The following is a 24,308-nucleotide window of genomic DNA, read 5'->3' as shown; positions in this document are numbered from 1 at the left end:
TTTCCAGTTGTAACAAACACTAAACCACAGAATCCCAAACGATAAATACATTTTTCTCTTCTTGTCTCCCCCCGCACAGATCTCCAGCTACGCGAGCGTGAGGCACACCACTATGCGGTACTACACCGCTGACAAAAATGTCACCTGTAGGAACTGCGACACACCGGGTCACTTGTCCAAGAACTGTCCTACTCCAAAGGTAAATGCAACACTTTAGTTACTTGCAGATGTAGCTGTTGTTTCTAATACTCCTTTGTGCTTGCCATGAAAAGCGTTGCTTCGGTGGTTTATTATTTTGTTGAAAGGTCGGTTGAAAGGGTAGCTTGCGCAAGATCAGTTTACTATACAAAATTAGCTGTTTGTTTTGTAGAGGCCATCGCTTTTGTTGTTTTTATAATCTCTGCAATTCCTAGTAAGCAGTAAATGTTTGTTTGAGGTGGTTTCTTCTTCATTTCCTCTTTTGATTTTTTTCTTTTCTTTAATCTTTTGAAACATTCTCACTTGACGTAATTATTTTTTTATTTCTCCGTAGAAAGTTCCCCCTTGTAGCCTGTGTGCAGGAAGAGGGCACCTACAAAACAGTTGCCCAGCACGTTTTTGTTTGAACTGCTGTTTGCCTGGCCACTATTTCAGGGAATGTCTTGAGAAAGCCTATTGGAATAAACACTGCAATCGCTGTGATATGAAGGGGCATTACGCTGATGTGAGTATAGCCCATGGCAAAGAGCTGTCATTATCGGTTTTGTATCTGACAAAAATTGAATTTACAACCACAACGGTCTTCTTATATTTTGTTTGATTTTATATAGTGCATATTTGTATCAGCATATGGAAATGTTGTAGTAAGTCATTATCTAACAGTATCACAGTTTTCCTGAAGAGTGGTTCAAAGAAAACAAATTGGAGCATTGTAAACACTCTTTAGTTTAGTTTTGTCCCGTTTAGTTAGGGTGGTGAAAAACATCCTCGTTTCTTTTGAATGGGAGGTATAGGGATGTTGAAATTAGGAGACATGGTATGCTGCAGCCTGCCAGCAAGAGGTAAAGAATAACCCTGATGCTCCAAGACTTACAGATATGTGTTTTTTTCACTATGATCACGTATTCATCAATGAAAATATTATTAGAAGTTTAAACTAACATCTAAATGGGTTTTATACAGCATTTATAACTGTGCTGTATTTTATATTGCAGATGTGCTTCACAAACGAAATGGAAATGGTACACTTTTTTCTTCTGCAAGTACAGGTGAATAAAAATTTTATCTGACCTGAGCTTATAAGGAAGCAGGTCTACGACCATACACACACGCCTTAGCTTAGTTTCTGCCTGCTTTTCAGTAGAGTCCTCTATTATTTATGAACATGCAAGAAGAAAGATAATGATGAAATTAATTGTCTCTCTACTTCCATATCCCTATGGACAGGCCCATCACATATATACTGTAAGGATTTGTGAAGTAGAGGAACAGTTGCAAAATTGTGTGCTCCTCTATTAAGAGAAAAATGCTGATAGAAACATTTAACATCTGGAACCTACTGATGTCTTGTCTTAACCCGACAAGAACCACACTGATCTTCACTACTGTCATTCAAAACCCAGCTTCTTCTGCTTAGGCCAGCCTAGCTCACACAGGTTGTGTGGGCACTCTGGTCCTGTTACCAGTCACTCCCACTCATATTATGGCACGCTGCCTCTACGTCACGAGCACTGGAGAGAAAAAAGTATCTAGTGCCAATAATAATCTCCATACTGTTTCAGAGGTGTGAGCAAGCTTGCGTCTGCATTCACAGTACAAATGGTTCTGTCAAGTGGGAATATGGAAGCTCTCCTTATGTCTTCGAAAAGATGTAATGTTCAGTTTATTTCCCACCAGATGCTTGACTGCTTGTTTCAGGCCGGGCAGCACAATGGGAGAAGGGTTTCCATTTATTTTATAGGGAGATGGAGGCCCCAGAAAACACGTGTTCTGCTATGAGATTTTATTGAGCATTCAGAGTTGTCTTGGATAAATGAACGAGTAACTTTGGCACAAAACCAGGCATGGAAATATTAGAAATGTTCAAGTACTGTAAGAATACTGGAGTATGTTAAAGGTTATCCAGATACGGTGTGTTCCCCACGCTGAAGACTAGGTGGGCGGTAAGGTCATGGGACTTCCTTTGGCTGAGACTTTTTTTCTCAATACTTTTATCGTTTAAACGGTACCGTTATGGAAACATACTCTTGAGTGCGTGATCTGCTTTCTTAAAAATATTTCTTCGATTGTTCTGAATGCATTTTGAAACAAGTAGAAACTGTTTTGCTCTTGACGGTCTGCCCAAAGCTGTTATTACTGCTAGTGAAAGTTAGTAGGTGTGAGAAAGATGGAGAGAGGTTTATACCATGGCTGGTAGTGACAGGAGAAGGGGCAGTGGTTGTAAGCGAAAAGAGGGTAGATTTATATTAGATATGAAGAAGAAATGTTTTACGATGAGGGTGGGGAGACCCTGGGACAGGTTGCCCGGAGAAATTGTGGATGGCCTGTCCCTGGAAGTGTTCAAGGTCAGGTTGGACGTAGTGGAAGGTGTCCCCTGCAGGGGTTTGGAACTAGATGATCTTCAGAGGTCCCTTCCAACCCAAGCTGTTCTGTGATTTTATGATACCGCACAGTAGGTCAGGTCAGTTCTGTACTAATTGCCAGGAATCCTGGATGTGACAAATGTGTCGTGCACCACCACTGCATGCTCGGAAAGAAATCTAAAGATTTTGAACAGGAGCATTTAAAATTATTACGAGCATCATGTAGCCTAAGGAAAAGCTTCTGCCAGTATTTCAAAATACGTGTGTGTGTGTGTGTGTGTGTGTGTATATAAACAGAAGGTTTTTTTATAACAGTGCAGAGAATTCACAAACCAGCAACTTCTGTTTTATTTTTTAAAGTACGGTATACCTCAAAGCTAGACACCACTGGTTTTAAATTTTTGCTTCCTGGATTAATAATTTCATGTCAAGTTTCAGTGCGGGATGAGCTGTTCTGGCAAGAATGTTCCACCTCTGAAGGAGACTTTTATACAAAAGCATTCTTTAATATTCTTAAGAAAGTGTTGAATGCTGTAGCAATTGGAAGTTTGGTAGAAGAATAAAAGAGATTGGCAAAACAAGCAACATTTTCAAGGTTAATAACTATATTTAACATTAAAGATCTGTGATAGTACAACCAGGCAGAAGTATATTGCAATGATGTTATTGCTTTACGAGATTAAGTGATACTAGAAAACTACACTTGGAAAGATCTTGTATTTATGTGCTTGTGTGTGCGTGTACAAAGCCCTTCCCAGATAGGCTTTACTTCTCGTATTCATACGTAGGTAGTGCTGAATTGAATTTTAAAAATATAAGGTAGATGAAGGTAATGACTTTGCACTAGGACCCTTAACTTAATTGAGTTTAGTAGGAGGTTCAGGTATGGCTGTAACGTGAAGATTTGTCCTCATATTTCATAAATACAGGTAGAAGACTTGCTGTGTCCTTTCTTTTATTTCCCTGTGGCTTTTCAGTAGCAGTGGCAGTTATGCTGTAAGGACTGAAGAGAAAGATGGAAGTAGTTTGAAGGCTTTTGAGTTTGATATGATCTACCAAAAATAAAACAGATATTAAAAATGAAGTGCAATTAAACATATTTTTATCTTTTTTAGCCTTGTATGATATTATTATGGTTTTACATGCCCCAGAAATTCAGTCCTGTACATAGCAATTAACCTTTTATGCCTTTTTTTTCCTCAAATTAAACACAAGAAGGTGAGGATGAAAGGCAAGCTGTGGTAACATCAGCATACATTCCTACTTCATTTTCTATATAAAGATACGGCTTAAACGCTTGTCTTCCAAATACACCTGTCCGATTCCCCTAAAAGCTGGGGTTCTTTGAAATTTATAAATATTTGAATATCTTTCCAAGCGTCTCCTCCCTACCTTTATTTCTTCTGTTTGGTCAAAAAATGAGAGAGATCCTGAGAAGGCCTTCTCCTCCCTGTCACTGAATACAGAAGTTTCTCTGAATCACTCTTGTACCTGGTGAAGCTTGTGTTCCCTGACGTCTGTCGTTATATGCAATCCCATATCACAGAGTCATGGAATAGCGGAGCTTCAGTGGAGGTTTGACCCTGTAGCTTGGCAGTCAGGCATGACACTTCCCTCCACGTGCTTTCTGAGTGTCCTTTCCAGGCGGGGGGAGAGGGGCTGTGTGTTGGGCTGTCCGTGTGTCCGTCCTGCTCCCGGCCTGGTGCCGCACCGAACATGGGGAGCTAGGGAAGGAAAACAGAGTTTGTCACCCGCTCACCATAGTCAGTGATGTGTGGGATGTGCAAATGATGTCCAGCACGTTTGGGAGTTTAGTATTTCTTTGGTGTTTGAACATTAGGAATTTTTGGTCTTCCTCATCTAGCTGTGCTTTTGCTTATAGCTCATGTGTTCACAGTACCATTGCTTTAAAGAATGTGAACAGCGTATTTCTTCACCGCTTTTCTGGTAAGCAGTTAGACAGAACGGTAATCTTAAGTATCTTTTCTTTGCATCTCTTGCCACCTTTTCTATTGCACACATTTTATGAAGCCAGTTCTCGTGAAGTAATTTTCTCCTCTGTAAAGAATTATGAGTCCTCTATCATCCCAAAATTTAAATCCTACCTGAGTTGTGTCAATTATCAGGAACGTCACAGCATGTATTTTTTCTGCTCGTTTAGGTCCACCTTAAATCAGAAAGGTTTGTCTTTGAAACTTTCAGGCAGTTCTCTTGCACTTCTTGAGGCTACCTGTGCTGGAGTGTAAGAGCAGGGTCTCATCTGCCCCGTCCTTAGAAAGAAAGATGGCATGGCAGAACTGCAGAGTGCAAGAGGAAGGTTGTGAGGCTACGCAGCAGGGTCAGAGAGGTTATGAAAAGCGAGAAGGTATCCTTTGAAAATCTGATGTCTGTGTGCGAGTGAAGAAAACAGAAAGGATCATGAACTCTGGCAGATTAAATGTGAAAGTGCAGAACTGGGCTAAAAAGGAGTTTAAGGGGCAATTTGCAAAGGAATCCAAGCCAATGGTAAATCTTTTATCACATCAGAGCAAGAAGCCTGTAAGGCCAACAGATGATCAAGACATGAAAGGAATGCTCAGCCAAGAGAAGGCCATTGCTAACAACCTAAAAATACTTTTTTGGCATCTGGCATTCATAGTGGAAGAAACCGGGGACATTCCCACACTGAAATCATACTTTGTGCAGGGAATCATCAGAGAATCTCCCTGAAATTTAAGAGTGTTGGGGTTGCTACTAACCTATGAATACTGACCTGCTACCAGAACTGGGTAACAATTACCCAAAAGCTGCAGAGGAGCTGGAAGGTGAAATAGTCAGATTAGTGACGGCGGTGTGTAACCTTTTGCTTCGTGTCTGGTGGGCAACCGAGTGGCAAATACAATGACAATGTTTAAAACGGGTCCCAGAGAGAGCTGGGCAACCAGGCCTGCCAGCCTGATGTGTACACCAAGCAGATTACCAAAAACTGCAACAGCAGCGGCGTGGTGGAATGGATATATAAATATGATATACGAGGGGGACTCGAGGTTGCTTTTGTACAGGAAATCCCACGTCTCAGAGTTCTTCAAAGGAGAAGGTCGACAAGCATGTGTATAAACATGATCCAGCTGACATAGTCTACGATTTCCAAAAGGCGTTTGACAAAGTTCCTGACCAAAAGCTTTTAAGGAAACTAAACAGGCATGGAATAAGAGGATAAAGGTAGGATATGTTAGTGTGACATGGAAAAGGGTGAACAATAGGGCGACAAGATTTGCTGAGAAGACTGAATTATTTAGAGTGTCAGTGCTGTGAGCCAACTGTGAAGAACTGCCCAAGGACTGTAAGAAGCGGAGGGAGAGCGCAACAAAGTGGCAGATGAACTTGAGTGGCAATAAATGTGAAGTAAAATGCCCGGGGAAAAATAATCCCATCTTTGCACATGGATTGGTGGGCTCTGAACTTACCATTACCATTTGGGACTCAAATTTTAGAGTTGTGAGATATGATCCCCAAAAAAATCAGTTCAGTGTTCAAAAGCTGTGGAAAAAAAATGGTGAAACATTAGGAATCAGAAGGAAAGCAATGGACACCTAGGTGCACCTTTGGTCCCTCTCTTCTGTGTCCATCAGCTACAACTCTTCGGCCTGGACGAGATGGCAGAGGGAAGGCTCTGTAAAGAGCTTCAAAATCATCCATGATGGGAGGCAGTGGTTAAGGATCAATCGTTCATCATTTCTACCAGTGCAAGAATTAGGGGGATCTGACGAAGGCAGTAGGAGATAGGTTCAGAAGAGCAGAAGGAGGTGACTCCTGGTGCAATAGGTAGCAGACCTGTGAGACTCCTTACCGGGGGATGCAGTAGGTGCAGAAAGTCTGCTCTGGTTCCAGAGGAGATGGGAGCAGATGGAAGAGAAATCCGTCAAAGGTTATTGAACACATAGAAACCTCACCCAGTTTGTGCAGTTGTTGGTCTTAAAAAGTTGTGTGGAAGAGCATCAGCGAAAGGATGCGTGCTTGCCCTGTTTTTAAGCTCCGTGAGGCTTATGGCCACAGCTAGCGACCATGGGCAAGTGGTCCAACACAGTGTAGTCATTATTGTTTTCAGGCTGTGTAAACTGATCATAGTAACAGGTCCATATGTCTGTGCCTCTGCTAATTACTTTCTGTAAAGACGTACGAGCCCTCCACAGGGCATTTTATCAAAAACCTAAAAGTGTTTCACCAAGCCCCCGCTGCTGCGACTGTTCTGTATCAGTCTGCCTGTTGGGAAGTTTCTGGTGGCAGACCACAGGTTTTGCTCTGAGCCTGGGGCTAAATGAGTCCCATGTTCCCCAAAGTTCTCCAGAATACTCTGAGAACACTGCTGCACCCTTCATAGAGCAGATCTTAATACAGTGTTGGGAAAAAGACTGATATATTCCCTGATTTTTTTGAGTTGTTATCAAATACTTTGGATGCTCAAAAAAAGTTTTAATTTATCTTTCCCAGAAAGTTCACTCGCTTTTACTGTGACGCGAAGGATGCAGAACAAGCTCCTGTGCACAGTCTGTTTCAGAGTGACTCTCCGTGGTCACACTTTGTACAGAAGTGAACATGAGGCAGCTCAAGGTACTTTGCCTAGTTTGATTTGAAAATGTTCAAAGGTATTTAAAACATTTTCAGGAAAATGCACTTACTATCTGTTAGGTCAGTCACGTTCCCTGAAACAGCTTGGAGAATGTATGGGGTTGTCTTAGATGGAGTGGTGTTGGAAGGAGCTGAACCTCATGAGCTTTCCTTGGGAAGATCATCAGAGGAGCAGGTAGCGGAGCTGTTCAGAAGTTTCAGGTCTGGCTCTGTTTGACCATCTGCTGCTCCCCCTAGGAAAGAGCACATCAGTGCCATGCAACGTTGTGTGCACATGTAGATGGGTATCTATACACATCTGTGTGTGTGTATATGCTTATGCTTATATATGTATAAGCTGAAAACCCCAAGCTGTGAACGTCCTGTGTTTTGCAGGTTCAGTGGCAGTTGGGTGGGTGGCATGAGGCTTGTAGTCTGCAGTCCCACCTGCCAGCTGCAAGGGCAGGAGAAGAACTTCGTGAACAGGGTGATGTGGCAGGGAGGAGGCAGACGTGGCAGGCAGGACGGTGTCTCCTTGTGTACTTCAGGAAAAACAGTGTGCGGGTGCTGGGTGAACATCCCGAGGTCGTCCGGCAGCGGGCAGCCAGCAGTGCCCGGGTCCCCAGCGCTCGTCAGCCATGCTGTGCCTGCTGGCCCCGGTTGCGTACAGATACATGTGTGTCTGCACAGCCCAGGCACCCTGCAAGCAGCGCTCCTTCCAGGAGCCAGACGGGCACCTCAACCGGCATCTCCGTGTGTCCTGGCACCTCTTCTGGCCGTGCAGACCGCCGTGAGCCTCCTCTCTCCCAGAAGAGTTCCTTCTGCCTTTGTCATCCTCGGAACCCGTGCCGGTGCTTGCCCCGGGGGATGTGGCCGCCTCTGCAGGCCAGGATGTGGCCGGAGGCACCGGGGCAAGTCCTCAGGGCCGTGCCAGCGGCCTCGCAGCCAGTGGGGCCCGTTCCTGCCGGCGTCACCGCGGCCCTCGGCCCTCCTGGGCACTGGGCAGAGAGTGAGGGGGTTTGCCCTCCTCCCTCTGTCCCCAGCAGCGTCCCCTGTTTCTCCTGCCTGCGGCCCATCAATGTCCACCCGATGGCAAACGTAAGTGAGCATCACCGGGAGCCCGGCTGCCGCCAGCGGGTCGCCACCCCGGCCCGCTCTCCCCCGTCTGCGCTGGCGGTGCGGAGAGAGGTCTCGACATCTGCTCGTGCGGGAGCGGTTTTGAAGGGAAGCATTGTGTGTTTCCCGCGGCAGTTCCCATGCGGAGCTGATGAAAAGTGTGTGTTTTTGGCAAATCTTTTGTTTTATTGTGGTGGCTTGCGGCAGGGCAGCTCCGAGCAGCCGCCACTTTGACAAAGCACCAGAGGATTCTGTTAAAAAGTTGTGTTTAGTAATTGTAGTCGTCGTGTCAGACCATAACTGACTGGGAGCTGAAGGATTTTCGCGAGATGAGTAGCTGTGCCAGCAGGGACCCAAGTCTCCTGGGCCAGCCGCGCTCTCATTAAGATTTGCCGCTAGCCGTGGCGGTGTTCGGCAAGTATGTGACGTGCATGCTGTTATTGTATGCTTGGCTTGTCAGCCTGCAGCTTTCTGACACTCACTTATGTCACTCTTTATTCAGAGAGGAAGAAGCTTTTGATAATTTGACAAGACAAGCTCTTAAACGATCTAGGTCATGGCCTTCACTGTCTGTGATTGTGAACATATTTCCTGAAAGCCCTGTCACTCATCACAGCTACATTTTCTCCCGGGGAGCCGCGGGCCCGTCCCGGTCTCCCGTCAGCGCGTGCATTTTGGTTATTCATACGCCAAATACAGTAGCGGGGTTTTTCCTTCCCTTCCGCGGGCGCTCGCATGTTAGCGAGGCTAATCCTCTCCCCGCGCCGCGCTCCCAGCAGGGCCGCCGCGAGGGCCCGGCGGCGCGGGCCGGCGGCCGGGCGAGGGGAGCGGAAAGGAGGGAAGGCCGCTCAGTGCTGGTTTTGTGTTTGCTCATTGTTGTGGAAATATGAGAACTGGTGGCAAGGGCCTCGTCTATTGAGCACTCGAGTCCTGCTCTGCTGTCAGGGGCTGTTTGAGATTGAGTGTTTTATTTTCTTTGATGTTCGCGTTTGAGAAGAGGGAAGTGGGAATTAAACAACAGATGCATTAAGCCGTTGTTCTGGTAAAACAATAATTAGCACCTGATAAAATTCAATACGGGTCAAAACGCGCCAGCGCCCAGCCCCGGTTCATCTGGTGTGGCGACCTTCGCCGGATCAGGCTCGGGTGTGAATAATCGCCCTTCCAGATCAACCGAATGTGGGCTGCAGCAAAAACAGCACGGATTTGGGAAAATTAATTGCCCGGCGCTTGTGCGGCGACAGGCGCGTGGAGGTAGCAGAGGTGTGGGGAAGCGCACCTCGCCCGTGCGCTCCGCAGCCGTGCCGCCGTGGCACTGCTCTGGGGAGGAGGCACCTTTTGTGCTGGTACATCTGAATGCGAGTAAGGTCAGACCACTGGGGCAGGAAATAAATGCAATTTTATTTTAATGTAGTTCATCACACTGCCATCGTACTTGTGTACCACAAGGGCTTTTCTTTAAACGAGGGCCATTCATGGTTAAGTACTTTTAAATAAATAAGAAAAATGGCAGGTTCGGTGGTGGTTGTATTTGGTTATGCTCTCTTCCATAGCAAACCTCTCTGCTTCATTTGAGAAGCCGGCATTCGGTAGTAATTGTTAATTATGTTTTTTGTCATTCTGTGACAGAAGATACAGACAATAACTCTGAGCTGATGCGAGGTAATGGGGCTCCAAGTTAAAAGCACCATTTCTAAAAAGCTGTTGTTTAGCCAGGCATCCGTTTTTGACTGTTGTACTCAACTTCTGAAGTTCGCAAGTGATCGCTGTGACTATGAAAAGTATTACGCCAGATCACCATCTGAATGAAGAAATATGCTTGGCCCGTTTTCCCTTACCACCTTCTTCCTATCTATCTCCCTTAAGTTTTCCCACAGCCTCAAAACATCCTTAAAGATGGTGATGATAAAACCTACCTCTTTATAGCGCTGCTGAGGGGTTGGGGCTGCGCCTCTTGCAGTGCTTTGGTAAGAGCTGTGCCAACTCCGGTTCGCTACTCTGGTTACAGATTTTTGCTATAAGTGATGCCTTTGTGTCCAGAGTGCAAAAAAAACCCAACCAAACTATTATTCAAAAATAAAGTATTTTTTTTATCATTATTATTAAATAGCTGCTGCGTGAGTAAAGGTCATATCACAGAGTGGCATTTTGCCAGTATATGACAACCCATTGATTGCGATTTTTCAACCATATTAGTCTGGGGACACTGTGGTAATCGAAAACTATCCAGAACTAATGTATAAATAACTGCCTGCTACCCCTGTGCTAAACCAGCAAAAGTCTCGTGTACAGTCGAAGCCTTTTACAGGTTTGAGGGAGGAGGCAAGGTCTTTGATACAGTATTTTTATACGCTAGAGAGTGTTTATATATAGCACCTCTGAATCCCGTGTAAGTTAGTGAAGGAGGAAAATCCTTTTGTTTGCACTCGAAGGCAGCTCGAGTGCGTTCAAACTGTCAAATGTTGTGGTCTGTTCCTCTGTTAGAAATGTGATGTGCTTCACACATTTTATTTATAGAATATTAATATAAAACTCAAATATTTACATGCAGTCTTTGGGTAAGAGGAGAAATGTCGAACCATTACACAGAACAGATTGTAGATTTTTCTCCAGAAAATGGTGTTACTGGAGGAATGAATAATAAATAATATAATTTCCATCACATCCGGGAAAAACATACTGTATGTGCCATAGGGTGACGGGTCAAAAACTTAGATTATTTTTTGAGAGATTCGGTTGCTAATATTGGTTGCTGGTGGGTTTTTTTTTAATTAACATGCTCTGACAGAATAAAAGAAGGCAAGAATTTAGGCATGAGTGAAAAATTTATTCGAAATCTAAAGAAATGTTAATAGTACTCATTTGCAAGTAGTCATGAGGCTTCAATGTTTGAAATTAGAGCTGCAGCACATTATGTAGAAACCACGGAGTAGCTAATATTTCTTCTTAAAATACTGAAAATTGAGATTGGCAAACCAAATTACTAATTGTTCAAATGATTAAGGAGCTGTTTTAATAAAAGGATAAATGTTTTAAACAAAAGTGAAAGACCTCCATTGAAGTAACTGTGTGCACCCTCTCTTGCACACTAAAATGGCTAACAGACAAAGTACCACTATCTGTGTCTGTTTGTGGCTTGGGGCTCACAGGAGAACACAGAAATATTGTAAATTTTGTAAAAATATTAAGAACCCTTGAGAAAGTAACCTCTGTCTCCTTGGTCATTAGCACAATCCGATTTTGTTAAAAGAAGAAGATCCACATTTTCCTCTTTCCTGTCTCTTATGTATTCCTCAAGTCTATTGTGTTATTACTGTGATTCACAAATCTACTCTGTAAAATTTTTTACAATAGGCTGAACTTAGAAGTTTGTGTGCAAGTCTGGCAAGTTTAAAAAAAAAAAAAATCAAGCAAGCCATTGTAAAAATAGAAACATTAAAGCAATCTGTTATGCTTGTTGTTTACAACTCATCTGACATTAGGCTACTGACGGTTATTACATGTAACAATTATATTTTGATTAGGATAGAGATACGTACAAAAATACTAAAATATTTCTGTTCCTCCATGAAAGGGAGGTACCTTGTGATTTAATTTCCAAAACATTATGTAAATATAAAATGTCAGAAAATGTAGAGTTTAAATTCACTTCTGCTTGTTTTGCAGTATTAATACTTATTACGGTTAAGAGGACGTTACTCTCCCAAACTTCTAACCTTCAGAGAAGAAGGGGAGAGAGAAAACTGTTACTGGCTTTCTGACAATGGCAGGGAGTGTGTTAAACCAGTGTAAAATTCAATTAAACTGTCTAGCCAGGTTTTTGAAGCTGAAATGCAGACCCTTTCAGTTAAGCTTCTTATTTTCCTGTGACCGACACCGGTGGATACTGTGTTATGCCAAAACCAACAGGCTGTAAAGCACCTTGTTTCATGCTCCTAGCTGATCAATATTTTTATTTTCCAGGCTTGCCCAGAAATATGGAGGCAGTATCACCTAACAGTAAGTAGAAACACCTTTTTTATTTTCTTCTACACCCAACCTATTTACTCTTCTGTGAACTGCTGACCATAAAATATAGACAAGCATCTTCTGCGAGAAGATAATAAACATCTGAAGAGTTTTTGAACTGAAGAATGCAATGAAACACTGTTTTCTAAACATCTTTAGAACTTAGGATTTTGTTTTAATACTGCAGTCTTTAAATGAGTGCCTTGCAGCACTCTCTCCTCTCAATGACTACATTTACACATATAAAGAGGGTTAAATTTTAAGTTGAGATGCATAGCAGAAGCAATAATCCCATCTCAGATATCTCAGATGCTGGTAATTAATCACTGTGTGTGACAAAGCTTTCTTTTTAAATGAGTAAAATAAATCTCAGCTAGAGTGGAGAAGTTAGTTTGAGAAATACACTTTATGAACTTTTGCAGATAATTTCTAATTGGTAAGGATGTAGCTATAGCTTATTCTTTGGGCTGCATTAGTTAATCATTGAAACAAGAAAGTAAAACTTTGTGAACTGTACCAGTGTATTACTTAAGGTTTTTCCTCGTATGTAAAACAGATATAAAAGTAAAACAAAATGTGTACAGATTTGGCTAATATTGAAACCTGGAACGGTATTTCACTGGTTAAGACAATATTCAGTGGATTGGTATCACGAAACTTGAATATATTCATTTATAAAATTATTATACATAAAAACACCTTTAACGATTAGGATTTTTGCTGTTCATCTGAATCTTTGCTGCCGTTGCTATCCAGATCAACCTCGTATGTATTTAGATGTAATAGATAATTAATCACTGCTGTCCGTTCAAAACAAAGTAGAAAAGTTTGTCCACCACTTTTCTTTATGGGTCCTTGGTGTGGGCTTTTTCTTTTGAGCATAAACGGGATGTGCTTCATAATTTCTTGCCTCTACCTCTTCATGGCAGTGGAATGCTCTTTTTTCTTTTTTTTTGCTTCTAAATTCAATGATTAGGAGAAATTCTGTGCTTAAAACTTCATGCTTGTGTTTTCTGCATGGTGATTTTAAAAGAAAGACCTGTTTGGAAATCCTCCACCATCTCTGAGGATTTACTTTTATTTTAAACAGATTTGGCATAGACTTTTGAAAAAAACGTTATGGGCAAAAGGTGCATTCGCTGAGTATTTTTGTCTGCTTTTTTAAAATTGCTTGAAGGGAAAAGGTAAATCCTGTCCTTCATTATAATCCCTAAGGGTGCATGTGAGAGTGATTTCTGAAACGTTTATGATATTTGGAATCTTAATAATCAGATAGGTATATTAGGTGCAGTAATCTGTTGCGTTCTGGTTTTAATGAGGTATAGGATTTAATTAATTTTAGTCTTGCTTGCCATTGAAAATTCCTCAAAAAGTGAGTTGCAATCAACACTTAGAAAATATTTATTTTTTGTAAAAAAGTGTGGGGGAGCTTAAACCTGACCAAGTGGTTACTAGGGCAGAATTTGGGGTATCTGAGGTTGAAAATTTTATCTGTGAATTTTGTAGAAACTGTTCTGAGTTTACACTTTACTTAGTATAAAGCTAACAACATTTGTCTAAACAAGCTCTTGTTAGAAAACATAGTAGTTATGAATACAGGTGTATTATTAAAAGTAGCCATTTGGAAATTTTTAGCGCATTTTAGGGACATTTTGGAATGTGGTCAAATACGGGCACGCAAAGATAAATTGACGTGGAGTCAGACCCTAGCTACTGATAAATAATTTTTTATTTTGCAGTGAACTGCAAATTATCTGCAAATAATCCAGATTTCTGCTATGTGGGAAATGCTTTGCACATCTCCATTTTTTTTTGCATGGGAAGACTCACTTTGACTCAGAGTTAACATCAGTAGTCAGATTAAGCCTGGAGTTTAAAAATTTGTGTGGAAAACAACATGCCTGATATTTAAAATAAGTTATACTTCAAGAAACTGCATTACCTGAATTGTTTAAATGTATGAGCCCCAGCTTTTATTATTCCATTTAAATATTTTCTTTTGCACCCAAAGCAGAGCAGAAGTAAATAGTGTTCTTGCCAGAATCAAAACTGCTGTTAGAATGTGGTATATTATGTATATTTATGGAGTTGTAACTAAAAAGTCGAGATCTCTCATATTAGCATAGTAGTATTTCACTATAGAAGCTAGTTTACAATTTTCCTAGTTTAGAATAAATATTTCTGTACAAACACAATAACTGTTTAAAGAAAAATAATAGAAGTTTAAAAAAAAAAGTACTCCTGTGGTTGTTGCTGTGCTGCAGAGGCTGCCTGATTTTTAGCAAACAGACTAAGGCTACAGTGAGTTTTTCCTGTGCTTTAGCCACGGACACAACCGCTAGATTTAAATTGATTTTGGTAAATTGATCACAAGTGTCACACATGCAGGTACATAGTGCAAATAGAACGAGGCATTCAGATTTGTACTAAAAGACCGTTTTTACAACGTTGCTTAGAGACAGCCATCACGAAGTTTGTCTAAACGTTTTGCATTATATAAAGTATTCTTAGTTAATGACTGTGAATGCTTGTGAAAAACCACACGGCCTTCCACCTTTCCCTTTTGTGAAGCTTTTGGTGATTTTATTCATTATCTGGCTCTTTCCTAAGAGATGGACTGCCATCTATTGACTTCTTGTAGCCCCTGCACAGAAACGTGGGTTGACTAGAACAATGACTAAATAATAAATCCATTCTGCTGTTATGGGTGGTGGTAGGTTTTTGTTTACATTAGCTGTGATGACAAATTTTGGCACATTACAAATAATTTGTTATAGGGGCAGAAATGTCTTATTCCAACCAAAACAGACTGCCAGCGCAAGCAATCTTATGAGCTGTTGAAATGGCAAAAAGGATTATAAGTGGAATATTTTAATTTGCCTTTTGATAGAAAAAAGATTATCATATTGTATTCAATGAAGCTTAAATTTAAAGACTCTATGATAATCAAAGCTTTATAACTGGATGAAGTTAGTTTCTTTAAACTTGTTCTTTCAACTCTGTTAACTAAAATTATTCTGCAAAAAACCAATCATAGTCAGCAGAACAATCCAGTTCCCACTGAGGTTTAAAATAATATTTAATAACCTCTTTAAGATGGTGATTTAAAACTTTTACAAATCATTTTCATTGTGCCTGCTCTCTCTGTATTTCTCCTGTATCAGAAGAGGGAAATTACATTTGTCAAAACGTATTTTAGGTTTTCCTTCCTATGGGTATCTATTTGCGATAAATAGGTTGGTTTTGATACCCACTTACATTTATCAAACAGGTTATTATCAATTGAAATAATAACACAAGGACTTGGTCTGCAGATCCAGGGTAAACAGTTTTGAGCATAGCTACTGCCACGTAAATAATAATACGTGTAATTTTTTCACAGACGCCGCATTTGAGGGTCTTGTGAAGCTCTTTGTTCTGGATTATTAGGAAGTTCAGCTTACAACTTTGCCTTTCTAGTTGCCAGACGCTCCAGATAAATATGATGTGTGCTGCAAAGGACATGCCATCACATCCTGTTTTCCCACACCTTAAGGGTACTGGGGGTGCTCATAGCAGTGCGTTTTGTCCTCAGAGTGCTTGGCCCTTTTTCATTCCCTTTCTCGTGTCGTTTCGGATTTCAGCTGTAGAGGTGGAGGCATTTATTAAACATTTTGTACTCAAGCGGAGGCCGGTTTGGCTCAGTTTTGCAGTTCAGTCTTGAGACAAATTCAACAGCATCCCTCTGAGTTTGGTCTCCCTCCGATCGCCTAGCTGCGTGCCCAGTGGCAGCTCCCATTTTGAGTAGGTCTGCGCGCTGGAGAAGAGCAATCCCACCGCACGCCAGGCCTGGAGGTCCAGTGTGGGGTCTGCGGGGCACAGCCCTTCTCCCTCGGTCTGGGCACTGCCGTACGTGTGAACAGCCCGGGGCTCGGGGTGGCGCAGGACTGGAGCCAGCCTGCCATGGGGCACCACGCCGTGGAAGGGTGCTGTTTGCGTTTGGTACCCGAGGCGGCGGTTGGGGCCTCGGGACCCTCTCCCCTCCCGTAGGTCGTGCTTTGGCTTTGCTGCTGGAGTGACCCGATGAAACGGGGGTCAGACACCGCGCTGCTGTGAGCAGTCCCATTTCCACGCAACAGATGACATCACTGGAGAATAAAGAGGAAATTTATTTTCAGCACATAGTGACCCATGTTTTGCTTCAGACGTGAAGCTGCGCTTCTTCTGAGTCCCTCTGAAGTCTTAGCTCAGGCCCCTGCTGCGCGGGTGTACGGGCGGGGGTACCCAGAAGACGTGCAAATGGCCACCTCGGTATTTCGGTATAAAATGGGATACGTGCTGGCTGCGTAGATCTCCCTGTGAACGCTGCGGTGCTTCATTGTTCAGAGGGACTCGTGGTGTACAAAAATGAATGTAGCCAGTCCAGCTCAGGAACAAGATGTGGACACAATAATCAAGTAGGAATTAATGTTGCAAGTGTTAGCATGTTCTTCAGTAAATATCTACAGAGTAATGAAATTCCATCCCTCAAACGGGCAGAGCAAAATTTTAATTTTTCTAGTGTGTTTCTCGGTATAGAGGCATATGTTAAAAACCAAATCCTGCTCGGATTAGGTGTTTTCTTTCAGTAGGGATTGCTCATTTTTAATAACCTCTTCCTCCCCCTGTACTGCTCTGGCCGTAAGGACTCCTTCCCCCATCCCCTGCCTCCACCAGTCTCATTTATATTAAAGCTCCTAGGCCAAGATGGCCACCAACAGAGTTTTAGAACCATCAGAATTTTTAACTTGCAGAAGCTATCATTTAACATGCTTTTTGACAGTTTGTTAATCTTACTTTTAATCCACTTACATAAAAGAAGGTGAACCAGGAATTGCCTGTTTTGGCCTCTGCGCGTAAAAGACATGGAGGGACAATGAATCTTTTGTGTTTAAATTTTGCGCTCAGATTTCTTTGTGTGCATTATTAAAATTCCTCATGGCCTGCCACTTTTTCTGAAATGAAAACGTAAGCAGTGTTGCTTAAAGTCAGTTTCTACCCTTCAACGTGTGACTTTCAGAAAGAGCAGATTTAAAATATGGCTCTGGCAAAAAAAAATATTTAAGCTTGACAGAGAGATCATTTGGTTTCCCGAGAAGCTTTGTAGGTTTTTGTGCGGTGAGGGAAGGGATGGGTTTAGAAGTATTTTCAGGAGGAGATTAAGCCTGGCCTCCCCGTGCGCAGGGCCGGGCGGCCGCCGCGGCCCTGAACATGGCTGCGGCGTCAGCTCCTGCGGCCTTGGCGTGACGCGAGGCTGCGGGGCACGGGATCGCCGCGTTAAATATTTCAGCACTTGACGAGTTTCTCTCTGGGTGTTTTAAGGTTGTTTTCGTGAACTCTAGTAAAAATACCACTTTGTTTATGCTGTAGACAGCGTATGTTTTTGTGTTTTGGAGTCACGGCGCAGGCCCTTGTGTGTCAACATTTCCGTAGCCATTCGGGGGGATATTTCACAGGGCAGGCAACCAAATTCCCGGGGGTATGAATTTAGGGTGAGGATGACTCTGCCTCGGGGCTGTGGGGAAGCACGAGCACCTGGAGTGTGACGGCGTCCCACGCTTGCCCTCGGGGGAAAGGTGCCTTTTTGGTGCTTGGCCGCGTGAAGGTTTCATGTGCTCTGAAAAGGCGTGCTGGCCTCTTTAGCCAGGGGAGGAGGTAGGGCAGACCTTGGGCACCGAGTGGCAGATATTTTGGTTTTAAGTTACCTACTGGCATTGTTCAAGCCCAAGCCCTACCGCTTTGTAAGCGCCGTTCTGTGGGAGAGATGCTTCTGAAATGACTGCCTGCCCCGCACAGTTGTTCTGCTGAAAATAAGTACGTTAGAGGTGGTTTGTGTGCTGTCTAGAGGGTCTCTTGGATTTTATTTTATATTCTGTTTATTTTCCCCTACTAATTATAATTTGTGCTGCATTATCATTCTCTTCCGAGTTTCAAATATTTTTGAGGCCAGCAGAAACCTAAAACCAAAATTTGTTTATATTGCGAAGAAGTCGTGTTTCACAAAAGACAGTATTCTTTCTGATGGATTTTTTTTTACAGAAAACAGAATTTCAGATCCTGAAATAAGTGTGAGTTTATGAGTACAAAGCGTATGCTTTAGCTTTCAGTAAGAAGGCGCGCAAGACAGAGTTCTTTCCTAATTTTTGCTTTAAAACCGCGTTTAAAATATTACAGGCAAAAGAAGTAGCTTCAATAACTTTATATAAATATGTAACATGTACAAAAAATACTGTTTAGAGTTTTCCTTTTCATGAAAATGTTAGGTTTTAACTAATACCCCTGGCCAATTACAGGTGCCGGTTGTGTGTCGGTGAAGTTGAAACAGAAAGTTCAAACCGGTTATCTGTAAAACGCCGACTTGTCTTTGCACTTGCACTTTCTTTCCTGGGAAAGAGCGATGGTGCCTGGGTACCTCCTCGCTGCAGAGGACAGATCCCCGGCTGATCCTGTCTGCACGCCCGGGGCTGTGGCCGTTACCCAGGTCAGCATCTGGCTCTCACCAGGCTGGACCAGGGAGCTGCGGGCTCCCGCACAGCCCTGGGAGCCCGTTTTGGGTGGGCTCTGTCACCTCCCAGCAGCACAGGCATCAGCTGCCACTGACCTTAATCGTGTAAGCAGGGTACAAATCACGCCTGCTTTCGCTAACGTTTGTCTCATGCTTTTCCCCATCTGCCTCCCCAGAAAATAAAATAAAAGGTGCTTTTAAATCGAGGGTTAAAGGCTGGTTACGTCTTGCCCAGAAATTGCATTTTGATATATTTCTGGAAGCAGCCTGGGACTGGGGGAAAATAGAAAGCTCGGCTGACTGAACCAGTTAATTTCCATTTCCCTGATTTTGGGGTTCCTAATAACCTCCTCAAAGTGTTTGTCTTTGGGAAGCGGCATCCTTCAGAGAATCCCTGACTTCAGTACACACATTACTGTTGTTCAGGGAGCTCTGTGTTTTTTGTAAAAGCAATACCTTTTGGCCTGGCCTTTAAATGGGAAAAGGAGAAGAAGAGCAGAGGATGGAAATTAAAACGGGATGAAAATTAATATATTTCAGTATTTTGAATGTTCAAGTCTGTGGTTAGCTAACCCTGCGTGCCCAGGAAGCTCTCTGTGCGGGACGTGACATTTTTCAAGAGCTGTGCCAGCAATCTTGGTGGTGGGATGCGCTCACAACCGGAGAGAGCTGCTCCCTCCCACACAAACTTGTGGGCAGGAGTTACTCTGTCCTCAGCACAGGAACAGCCATGTGCATTCCTCCTTTGCCCAACGTACGCTAAAGCTGTTGTGATACGTATTTTTGTAACGCACCAAAACTGCTGGGCAGCTGGTGAATTAAACAGAAAACAGGATAATCGTGGCAAGATTAATTGCTGAAGTATCTCCCCATCATATACATGACCTCACTTCTTGTAAGCAAAAAGATTAAGATGATCTTTTCTTTAATGCTTACAGATTTGGTAGAAATGTTCACTTCTCTTTCCTTTAGTTTGAAAAGGTGAACCTATACCATCCTTCAACTATTTTTTACTGTTTCAAGTGTTAACCATCTGAATAAGGAAAATAGAATTTTCAAGCTAGAATGAGATTTCCCATGCATTTTAAAAACAGGCTTTTATATGAGAAAAAAAAATGAAGTATTTCTGCAGTAAATTCTGTGTGTGAATATTTGTAATAAAGTTCCTATTTTTCTGAAAATTATTCCTCTGAACTTGATATGAAGGTGTTTTTTCTCAGTTTTGTTAGAACTTAGAATCGGTTTCAAAATTCCATAAGAAACAAAAAATCATCTGTGATCTAGCAGACATTTCAAAACATATAAAAATTACACTTTCACGTAGGTAGCGTAAAATGTATTTTGGTGCATTTTTGTATTGTATTTTGGAAAAAATGCAGTAATAAGTCAGTAGAGAGTAAATCCTTGTGAGCTGTTTGCATGTATATCCTAACTAGGAACAGCATTTTGCTTGTCAAATGTCCACTCAGTAGCTGCTTGTAAATTACGTGCTTTAGTAGTACTGAAACTGTTGGGTTTTATCACACAAATGCTTTGCATGTTAAAACACCACAGGTGTTTAGCAACGGCAGTCTGGGGAGCTCTGCGCTGGCAGCAGCCTGTGTGATCGTCCAGGGCTCTGCCAGAGCTGCTAGCTCCTCTTGTCAATGGTCCACGTATTAGGAGCAGCCAGGAGCTCAAACCGGTTAAACTTTCTCAAGTTGTGCTTGATGATGTTAATAATCTACGGGTTAGGATTCCCTAAAAGTCCTCACTGATTTAATTCTGAGATGGTCTATCACGTCGATAATATTAATACATCTTGTTGTCATGTGAATAGGGAAGTTACCGTCCCTGTGACAGAATTATCCTGATTTTGATTCCATATTTTGAAATATCAAGCGCAAAGGGAATTAAAAGGAGCCAGAGGCCCGTATAAAGTGGTGAGTAGCACAGAGCTGTGTGCCGTGAGTAGGTACTGTTTTACCACAGACCTGGAGAAGTCTCCGAGCAGCGCGTGGTGTGCACGATACGTGCGTACGTGCTGTAGTACCCACGTATGGCAAAGGAAGGAGGCATCCCGCAGAAGGGAGTGCAACTGGGCCCCCAGTTTTAACATATGTTTGAACGTTAATTTTGGATTAAAGTAGCATTTGACAAACACCCTCCGGCAGCCCTAAGCATGACTGAAACGGGCACAAACAGCCACCCCCGTACTTCACCGGTCCTGCAGCACCTCGCGTCGCAGCAGGCCATGACACCGCTGCCTTGGCTGGTCTTCTCGCCTCCGCCAGAAGCTGATAAACTTTTACTTGCTGCCTCGTTAAGTGTTTTACTATGTGGCCTGGTGGGGCCCCCCTCGCCGGTCGCTCCCCGGTGCCTCGGCGGTGCAGCAGCGGTGCTGCCCTGCGCGGCACCGCGGGCAGGTGCAGGGCAGAGGCTTTGGCTCTGCAGAGGTAGGAGGGGGCAGCCTTTACAGAAAGGGGTTTTATTTTTACAGTAGACCCGGTGATGTAGTTGCAAGAAATGGACGGTCACTGCCGGGGTTCAAAGTTTCTCAGAGTCAGCACCGACTCCAAAAGCCGCTCGTCGTCTTTTCCTCTTCTTCCTTTTTTTCCTCCCCTCCCCTCAGACTTACAGTTTCTCTGCCTGTAGGAACCGCTCATCTTGTAGCTAACAGAAAGGACTTTGGTGTTGTTTGTTGACAATGCAGTTAATTCTGTTTCTAAGGTATTTTTGTAACTTCCTTCGGCACTTAAAAAATTGAGTGGCGAGTGCCTGTGCACGCGCGTACACAAGCACTGAGGGATTTCTGTGGACTATGTGATAACCCTGAAATATCCTCTGCTTTAAAATTAATTGCACTGGCGTTGCACGTGATACCCAGTTTCTGACTGACTTATTTTGATGGCAGATGAGACCCTGGTTAAATTAATTCTGCTTTTCTCGTGATGGTGTGAGGGGGGGAAAGAGGGAAAATAATAGCACTGAGATACTCAAAAGTTGGTTTGGAGAAAACAGTTTTGATCAATGGCATATTTACGTGATGTGAGAGAGGAGAAATCTGAAGTCTTGTGATCCATTTTTAGATGCTGTAGACTATGCAGAAAGTCCCAAGTCATATTAAAGTAAAAACTTCATGGGATTGAGACTCATTTAAAAAAATAGATGTGCAAGAAGGATGTGGAGAAGCTTTTGTGTGTTAATGGTTGTGTATAGGCTGTCAGACCTTTCTTCAAGGACATATTCTGGATGAATGTCACTCGTTACAAAGCTAGGTAAAAATAACTATGGTGTTACTGAATATATATGATGCTCTTAAGTGGAGAATACATTAAAAATTATGAGGAAATTGATAAACATTAACATGCACAGTTAACATGTTGGTTATGTAAGGAAACTGTAAAATTGTCCGTCAGTAAAGGGTGCTGCAGATTGAAGCCTAGATGCTAAGAAGTTTAAAAAAACCCGTTTGAATTATTGTTTGTTTAGAATGTACCCCAGCAAAACTCACTCCTAACAAACTGAGGCACCACTCTTCTGGCATCTCCTGTCCTCCAGCAGCACTGTATTTTTTCTGTTTACTTCAATTTTAGCTGTGAGCAGAAATCACCTCTAAGTAAATATCTGTTAAGAATGCTCCCCCAAGAAAGTTATTTCAAACGTGGTACTTCCTCCTTCTGCGTCTGGTGGTGGAAGGTGATTAGCAGACGACATAAAGGTTAAAGAAAGAGAGAAGGAGAGAGAAAGGAAGCTGTAAATCATCTAGAATGACAGTAAAAATTAAAACCTTGGGGTTTGTTGGGCTCCCCGGTGTATTAGCTAATAAATATAACCATGCTCTAGTTCTGTTCGTCTTCCGATTCTACAGGCTTTGCAAATGTTTGTGTTCAGATTAATGTATGTGTAAGCATGCATACGCTCAGCGCGGCGAGCGTGCGCGCGTATGGTGCCCGCCCGCCCGCGCCCCGCGTGTGTACGCCCAGGCGCGTATATAACAGCGTCTGCCGAGCCTCCTAATAAACATTCGAATAAAATATACGTGTCCCCATGCACGAGTCTCCTCCTCCTCCTCCTCCCCTGCCCCTTCCCCGCGCGCCCACCTCCCCCACCCCACTTCAAAGCTTGTGGTCCTTTCTCCATCCTTGTACTAAAAGGTTTCTTTGTAAGCCGGGCCATTTGTCCATCATTGTTTGGGGTCCAAACAGTGGTAAAATACCCTGTCACCGATCCAGAGCGCTGTGAATGGCAGCTTCTCTCCGGACAATTGGCGGTGGTGCCGAGAAATATTCCTGAGAGGATTATTTAACCTTTCAATTTAGGGGGCACAAAGCCTGGCTGATTAATGAACTTTCTGATGGGCGCTGATAAGCGGATCTATTTCTTTATTTCCTCCAAAAGTGATTCCTTCTCCTGTCCCGTATTACTATAATCTTAAACATAAAATGTGGCAAATAGATTAAAAAACAGCACTAAAGAGTTTATCTGGCTGGCAAACTGAAGGAGCTAAATTAAAATTGGTAATGAAAGCAGTGGCTGAGCCCTGTATATGGTTTTTAAATGCGCTGTGTATTTTGAAGAGACTTATTCTCCAGCTTGCCTGGTAATGACTGCTTTTGGTGCACAGTCCGGGGCTGGCTGCTGTTATCCCCCCAAAAAAATGAGTTGTGTTATCTGGATGACTGCAGACACATATGCATCCCCCTTTCTCACTGCATGGGCAGACAAGGTCGATAGCATTACAAGGTATTTGTGGCAGTGCTTGTTTCAGTTTTCAGAGCTGCCAGTTTTCAGCCAGATTTGAATTACAAAAGAAGAAGCTGGCATGAAAATTGAAAGGGTTTATCGGCTAGTCTGAAGCCTCATAGCACATTGCTTATTTATGCAGTCCATTTGCACCAGGAAATGTAAAAAGGAAATACATTTTTAAAATAAGGTCATAAAGACCCAGATATGTTTAAGATGGCAAATAAAATATAGATACCTATAATATCTTTCCAGGAAACAATTTCACTTAATGTTGCACGTTACTTCGGAGGAGCATTTATGTTACTGTCATAAATTTGTGCATTTGTGTCACTGTATAGATAGTCTCGGGGGATTAAGAAGGAAGTGTTTGCTAACTTACTTTAAAATTAAAATAGAAGAAAGATAGGTTTGTAGTTTGAGAGCTACATCAGAAATAGTTGAAGTTTAATGCACCGTCCTATTTAAATTACGTTTTGCATTCCGTGTAAAATTAGCTATGGACGACTGGGTAGATGCCACCACCTTTGGAGAAAATTGGGATGCCTTTTAAACCATGAAGATTTTCAGGCATTCAGGGATTGTATTGTTGTTATCCTTACTATCTCGCATATATTCATTTTCTCTATGAACTTGAGAATTTTTTTGTCCATTTTTCAGAAAAGACTTTTTGAATTAACGTTTTAGTGGTTTTTTTTCTCTGCTTGTAAGAGTATCAAAAGATTGCAATCATTTCTTTTAAATACGTACTGTTATACTTTTTGTCTCTTCCTTCAACGTTTTCACAC

General features: G+C 42.6%; 1 protein-coding gene across 2 annotated transcripts in view; it reads left to right on the top strand.

Annotated features, from left to right (window-relative positions):
* Positions 1-24,308, top strand: part of ZCCHC7 (zinc finger CCHC-type containing 7) — a 113,320-nt gene that overhangs the window by 76,968 nt on the left and 12,044 nt on the right. For both annotated transcript variants that reach the window (XM_068420212.1, XM_068420211.1), the window contains exons 6-8: positions 80-199; positions 533-703; positions 12,228-12,263. In XM_068420212.1, coding sequence (XP_068276313.1) covers positions 80-199; positions 533-703; positions 12,228-12,263 — 327 coding nt within the window. The remainder of the gene's footprint in view (positions 1-79; positions 200-532; positions 704-12,227; positions 12,264-24,308) is intronic.

Source organism: Nyctibius grandis, chromosome 30 (genome assembly GCF_013368605.1).
Source record: "Nyctibius grandis isolate bNycGra1 chromosome 30, bNycGra1.pri, whole genome shotgun sequence".
NCBI classification, from domain to species: domain Eukaryota; kingdom Metazoa; phylum Chordata; class Aves; order Nyctibiiformes; family Nyctibiidae; genus Nyctibius; species Nyctibius grandis.
This window is presented reverse-complemented; position numbering and strand designations above follow the sequence as displayed.